Here is a 7387-nt window from a genome sequence, read left to right as displayed (position 1 = left end):
CGATGCAACGCCCGTGAATGAGTTAAGCAGTTATTACGACCTGAAAGTTAAGCAGTACAAATCACAAATAGTTGTGGCAAACCGTTTACCGCGTATCCAAGTAACTATTAACACAGTCTAATAAAACGTAATACCCCAAAGAATGGAATGATATAATCTCCCTTTGCACGTTATAATGGGCTAGTGGATTAGAATTAACTTCCTGACAGAGAAAACGAGAGCTGTAATCAGGATGTGATGCACAGCTCGCTTTGGTTATATCCTTTACTAGGCATCAGTTACCGCTAAGTTTCCGTTGTATTACTGTTCAGATTATTGAATTGATGTAAAAAACGCTTTCTCTCAGTAGTACATTCTTTTATTCTTAATATTTGGGATTAATGGGTGACGCTGCACGCTTAACACGTTTCATCAACTCACTGCGATGAGTCAGCTAGGTTCTAACCTACGTCACTTGTGATTACTGCGACCTTGCCGTAACTTTCCTTGTATTGATCCGTGTTCACGTCATGCTTCAAATGTTACAATATCAGGACGAGTCATATTGACTGTAACACAAACTTATTACTAACGGTCTCCGAATCCACAAATACCATGTTCTAAAACAAGCTTTAACGTTTTTACTGTAATTTTATCGCAGCGTTTACGGAACTTCTGTTTCGGCATTGTGACTTCACATTACCACGACTCAACTAAATCGATTACTATTAAGTACAAAACTATCTAATAAGTGGTATAACGGCTTACATGCATTTTACCTCCTTTTCGTAAAATCTATACAGAACTTTACTTACAAAACTATTTCTTAACTTAATTATACACTTCAATTACTTTGCAGGCAGAATATACATTGCAACACATTTATTTATCCCTTTATTTTCTTTCAACGACAACATCGAGCAATTTATGCAGGACCCCCACCCCGCCCATATATGACCTATTCCTTGAAAGAAACTTCGCGGCGGCTATCGATCCCCGTTGATGCAGGAAACCTCCAGAATATTCCTGCGCCATCTACCAACACCCAGTTTACAGCTTTGCCGCCATTGCGGTGAAATTTTAGAATTTAATACATAATTTTTGGAATGCTTAAAACGTAGTGTCAAGTTCGAAAAACGTGAATGACGGTAAACTGAAGTATTTTGTGACATATATTCGTTCTTACGATTTACTGGCGTTCAGTTGTTGGTGGTAACTACTTTACGTCTGCGCAACAACATGTAAACCACGTGCACGCGACCTCCGCGCGCTACTCTGAGCAGTCGTCACGTCATTGGTGGATTCTCGGAGAAGGTTCTGGAACTTGGTGCAAAAGCAGTCAATAAAACCGACAGCGGAGGAACCCAGCGCCGATTTGGAATCAGAACAGCGGAGAGTGTGCACGTGTGTTATTTATTGAAGTTGTGCCTGCAATATACGCTAACGAAAGGTAAGATTTTTCTTCATCCTTCTAGCGTATGTTGTGGATAGATTTTATTGTGTATGAAATTCGAATTTAGTTCTTTATATTTTATTATCTAATGAAGTTTGCGTAATCTCCAGATTAGTTAGGGTGTTCAGTTGTGCACTATTTAGGATGGTTTCGTAATCACTTATCCTAAACGTGAAAGCTTTATAACATTAAGTAACGTTAGTACTCGCGAAATGTTCTGAAAGTCAGTGAAAATAACTAAACCTCTCATTGAACTACAGGTTAATTCTCATTATTTCAGAAAATGGCTGTTAAAGCACCTGCAGTGGGAATTGATCTAGGTACCACCTACTCCTGTGTTGGAGTGTTCCAGCATGGGAAAGTGGAAATCATCGCCAATGATCAAGGGAATCGTACAACACCTAGCTACGTCGCATTTACGGACACAGAGCGACTCATTGGCGATGCTGCTAAAAATCAGGTGGCCATGAACCCAAGTAACACTATTTTTGGTGAGTAGATTTTTGTTTTTTGTGAAGTGTGTTTATGCTTGCTTTTGAAATTTCTTACAAACATGGTGTTTATTTCAGATGCAAAGCGTCTTATTGGGCGCCGTTTCGACGACCAGGCTGTACAAAGCGATATGAAGCATTGGCCTTTCAAAGTCATAAGTGATGCTGGCAAACCAAAGATTCAGGTTCAGTACAAAGGCGAAACGAAGACTTTCTTCCCTGAGGAGGTTAGCTCAATGGTCCTGACAAAAATGAAGGAAACTGCAGAGGCGTACCTTGGTAAAAATGTCAGCAACGCTGTGATTACGGTTCCTGCCTACTTCAATGATTCGCAGAGGCAAGCCACCAAGGATGCGGGAGCCATTGCTGGACTCAATGTGTTGCGAATTATTAACGAGCCAACAGCGGCTGCAATTGCCTATGGTCTCGATAAGAAGGTAAGTGTAAGTAATCGCCTTCTAACTTCTCTTAACAGTAAGCATGGTTGTGACTTAAGTTTGAATTCTTTTTTCTCTCCTTACATGTAATATTAAATTTCCAACTAATTGGACCCCCCCACCCGGATCACACAGATTTTTTTCCGTACTTATTTAAATTCAAGTTGCTTAACCTTTTACTATCAAAGATTGTGAAAATTTTGTTAACTTGAATAACCCACACGCCCTACTGTTACATTGGAAAGACAATGCTTTGTGAGACATCTAACCGATGTCATCCCCTCTCATATAGTGAAATGCCTGTGCATTTCGAAAACAATCCCATTTGAACATATTTTTTTTTTTAATCCGAAACTTCTAAAAGCTGGATCAAATTTCAACCACTACCATACTTGACCACTTAGCTACAAAAGCTATAGAATGCCAACTAATCTGTATTCTAAATAAGCTTATTTTCAACATTTGATGCTAGATTGCAGTCTTTCTGGAGGAAAAGTATCATGCCTTAATAAAAGAGAATTGTTCAAAAGATCCTGAATATTGATAGGTCCAGTCCATACTACAGAAAGGTTTCAAGAAGTACCTGAAACTGCCAAATAACCAGTTTTATTATGGATGAAACATCACCACCCACCACCCCCCTCTTCTATTAAAGGATATAAGGTAGCCAGAAATTATTAGTGAACTTCAAAAATGTCTTCATCCTATACCATAAGTGAACACCTTTGTATTCTGAAAATTGTTGCCACTGTTATAGGCAATCAATGGTTTATTTACTGTTTGGTATGGTCAAGGCAATTGTTAACAGTGCCTACTGAATGTTAGGGGGCAATTCTTATGGAAAACAGGAATTATCAAGAACTAGATTTCATATGAGAAATGTAATTTCGTAACCCTGAATTGTGCATTTTAACCTAGAATTTAAATTTGTTATAATAAATTTTTTGAAATTTCAAAGTGATTGTATACATACATATATTTACTGCCTTTAGTTGCTGTAAGGTTAAACTGAAAGGAAGTCATAGTAGTATGTGCACCTGCTGTTGCTACCAAATTCATCTAATTTAAAGTAACAAGCCTGTTCTATTCAAAATTTTGGGAAAACATTGTTAAATAATTCTACCAAGTTCCTTATACATTTTGAACTTCCAGCTAGTCTTGATCATGTTCAGTGTCAAAATGAATATTAATGTTCAGGATTCCACAAACACCACTGCCTCTGTTACTTTCCTTTTTAGGGCTACCCCCACTCAAATTTAAAATGTTGTTGAAAATAGTTTAATAAATGCTTGCTAATTAAACTGGAACCTGCTAATACGACTATTTGTTTAGTTTTACTTAACAGCCCTAAACTTGCCATAGTGTTACAAATTTATTTAGATGTAAACATAAAAATATATTGAGCAGTACTATGGATCTATTTCTTTCCTTGATGATATCTTTTCTTCACCAACTCAATTACCACCTTCAAAAATTACCTACACTTCATACTACAGAGCCCTGTTGGTTCTTTTAGACCAACTTGTGTAACAAGCAGGTTTTTGTACTAAGTTTCCTCTGTACATGCAGTATTTTTTTTAGCATATGCACTGCTGTATACAGAACAGCAGTGCAACCATAGTTCATATTTTGTGATTCCCAAGAAAAATACTTATAATCCTTCCCATAAATACTTGCTTTCAGTATTGATCAAGATGAAATAACTAATATTACCTGTTAAAATAGTTAAAAATTCTTAAAGTTGCTCTTTCCTTTCCACAGGGTCATGGTGAAAGAAACGTGCTTATCTTTGACTTGGGTGGTGGTACATTTGATGTGTCAATTCTGACAATTGAAGATGGTATTTTTGAAGTGAAAGCCACAGCAGGAGACACTCATTTAGGAGGTGAAGACTTTGATAACCGCATGGTTAACCATTTTGTGCAAGAATTTAAGAGAAAGTACAAAAAAGACCTTACTACCAACAAAAGAGCACTGCGTAGGTTGAGAACTGCCTGTGAAAGAGCAAAACGCACCCTATCTTCGTCAACTCAAGCCAGTATTGAAATAGATTCTCTCTATGAGGGTATTGACTTCTATACATCTATAACAAGAGCAAGGTTTGAAGAGCTCAATGCTGACTTGTTCAGGTCAACTATGGAACCTGTGGAGAAAGCACTCCGTGATGCGAAGATGGACAAAGCTCAGATTCATGACATCGTGTTGGTTGGTGGGTCAACTCGTATTCCAAAAGTACAAAAGTTGCTTCAAGACTTCTTCAATGGCAAAGAACTGAACAAATCAATTAACCCAGATGAGGCAGTAGCATATGGAGCAGCTGTACAAGCAGCAATATTGGCAGGTGACAAGTCTGAAGAAGTGCAGGACTTGCTACTGCTTGATGTTACACCACTATCTCTTGGTATAGAGACTGCAGGTGGTGTGATGACGACTCTTATCAAACGAAATACCACAATCCCAACAAAGCAAACCCAGACATTCACAACATATTCGGACAACCAACCTGGTGTGCTCATTCAGGTAAGAAAATAGAAAAATCTTGTGAATTTTTGTTTGATCATACTTTTTGTAAAATTACCGTAATTTTGTGACTTACCTGATTCATTGTTACAGGTGTATGAAGGTGAGCGTGCCATGACAAAGGACAACAATCTTCTGGGTAAATTCGAATTGACAGGAATTCCACCTGCCCCAAGAGGTGTGCCTCAAATTGAAGTCACTTTTGACATTGATGCTAATGGTATCTTGAATGTAACTGCTGTGGAGAAATCAACTGGCAAGGAGAACAAAATCACAATTACAAATGACAAGGGCCGTTTGAGCAAGGAAGAAATCGAGCGCATGGTCAATGAAGCTGAACGTTACCGTGCTGAAGACGAGAAGCAGAAGGCAACTATTGCAGCGAAAAATGGACTCGAGTCTTACTGCTTCAACATGAAGTCTACTGTGGAAGACGAAAAGTTGAAAGACAAGATCTCCGACTCAGACAAGCAAACTATCTTGGACAAGTGCAATGAAGTTATCCGTTGGCTTGATGCCAACCAGCTGGCTGAGAAGGAAGAATTTGAGGAGAAGCAGAAGGAACTCGAGCAGATCTGCAATCCTATCATCACCAAATTGTACCAGGGTGCAGGAGGAGCTCCTGGAGGAATGCCTGGTGGTTTCCCTGGTGGATTCCCAGGTGCTGGTGGAGCTGCTGCTGGTGGTGCAGGTGCCGGTGGTGCTGGGCCAACTATTGAAGAGGTTGACTAAATGTGAAAGTGCTAAAGGTTAATCTGTCCAGTTCAGTGCAGTTTTCAGTTCAAGCTTCAAGATTTTTGTTAACTTGAAGTGTGCAGCAACATGTTACAGACAGAACTTCAATATAGCTCAAAAATCTTGTTTCGTTAGAAATGTTTTCAATTTCAAATCCATGTAAATTGTTGTTTGGCTTTAATTAAAGAGCTGTTCAGAAGAAAATGTAATTTTCATTCTTGTAAATGAAACCTTAACCATACACCTACAATTTGTTTGGTATAGTTTTTCAGACAACTGTGATGGAAATGCATAAACCATATTTATAATGTTGTGTATTATGTAAAGTGAAAGTTTAAAATGTTAAACATTTATTTATTCAAAGAGGGAAGAACTTTTCACCTGCAAAGGTGAAAAATGTGAATGTATTTTTCTTTGAAAATTTTGAAATGGGGTGAGACAGGTAAGAAATTTGCAGCCATTTAGGCTTTGTGGTTGTTAAATCTCTGCAATAACTGCAGAGGCATTGGCTTTGAATAGACTTGCTTTAATCAGCTGGGGGAGGTGACAGTATGAATTCAATGGCACTTTGGGTTTTTAATTCTGCTGTTGAGATGCACATTAAAGTACCACCTCTTGTATGGTGGGGTGAGATTGCCATTTAGAATAAAGGCATACTGACATAAGTCTAATAGTATGTGTAGTTGGAACCTTAACAGGTCCAGTGGTATGGACAAAGGTCTGTGGAATGGTTGGTATTCTGATCCCTTTACAAGCAAGGGGTTAAGTGGAATTTTACATTATGCAGCTATAGAGTTCCACCTGAAATTTGAGGGAGAGCTAAATATTGCTTAAAATTGACTTGAATCAGTCTTGAGTGTTACAAATGGTAAAGTTTTTAAAGCAGAACTTAAGAGAAATTGCAATCCTGTCGAGGTTCTTTACTTATAATAACCTTTGCTGATACAGCAGCTCTAAGCCAAGTACAAGGAAAAAGTTCCCAAACATGTTACGTGTACAGATAGACAACCAAGATATTGCACACGTCAGATGTGTGGTTCCAGAAAGCAACTGAAAGGAAGATTTGTCAAATGGAAGGCTACCACCATTAGTGTAGGAAATAGGTTCAGATTTTTTGTCACCCAGTTTAAAAAATGTAGTAATATGCTTTGTTATGTTAATAATTTAACATTCATGCTAAAATTTATTTGCAGTCATTGCAACAATTATGCTTGCACACAGCTTGTAGAAATTGACAGTCAACTGCAGGTGCCACAATCTGTTGAAATAGTGACTGGTATGTATGCTATCCCATACGAATCAATTTGTTGTGAAATGTCAGCCAATGTTAGTTAACAAGTACTTGGATTAAGTAACATGGTCAGCATTTTTGAAGTAGTCATCAGAAATCTAGACAGTAAGTGTAATGTGCACAGCTGCTTAAATCAGATGTCAGCTCAAATTGCCCCAAAATAGAACTGAAAGTGCTACAATAGTGGGTCTACTGTATCTGTGTAGTTATATTTACATTGAAACAGAATATCGTAATGCTTAAACATGTGGTCTTATTTGAAGTGGTCTGCCCTTTTAGTTGAAAATTGGTTCGCCTGAACATTAATAAGACACATGGCTTATAGTAGAATGAGTCACAGTAATGATAGGAATTTTTCATGTTCACAAAACAGTCGTAGAAAGTCCAGAAAAAATTATAAATGCAAATCAAATACTGAAATTCTGCTTTGTGTGACACTATATGAATGAGACATTGCAAGTTGATCTGGTGTGAAATTACC

General features: G+C 37.9%; 1 protein-coding gene across 5 annotated transcripts; it reads left to right on the top strand.

Annotated features, from left to right (window-relative positions):
• Positions 1-297: 297 nt before the first annotated feature.
• LOC126293722 (heat shock 70 kDa protein cognate 4) lies at positions 298-5819 on the top strand. 5 transcript variants are annotated; one of them, XM_049987033.1, is made up of 5 exons: positions 298-1429; positions 1713-1923; positions 2002-2366; positions 4122-4880; positions 4974-5819. In XM_049987033.1, the coding sequence occupies exons 2-5, from the start codon at positions 1716-1718 to the stop codon at positions 5610-5612; spliced, it is 1971 nt and encodes a 656-aa protein (XP_049842990.1). In that variant the 5' UTR covers positions 298-1429; positions 1713-1715; the 3' UTR covers positions 5613-5819. The 5 variants fall into 5 exon arrangements, with proteins under 5 accessions (XP_049842990.1, XP_049842992.1, XP_049842993.1 ...); XM_049987035.1 differs by having other exon boundaries at positions 458-1429; positions 2002-2360; XM_049987036.1 differs by having other exon boundaries at positions 1263-1429; positions 1693-1923; positions 2002-2360.
• Positions 5820-7387: the final 1568 nt, after the last annotated feature.

The sequence above is a fragment of the Schistocerca gregaria genome, chromosome 10 (assembly GCF_023897955.1).
Source record: "Schistocerca gregaria isolate iqSchGreg1 chromosome 10, iqSchGreg1.2, whole genome shotgun sequence".
Taxonomy (NCBI): domain Eukaryota; kingdom Metazoa; phylum Arthropoda; class Insecta; order Orthoptera; family Acrididae; genus Schistocerca; species Schistocerca gregaria.
Note: the sequence above shows the minus strand (reverse complement) of the source record. Positions and strands in the feature narration are given on the sequence as shown.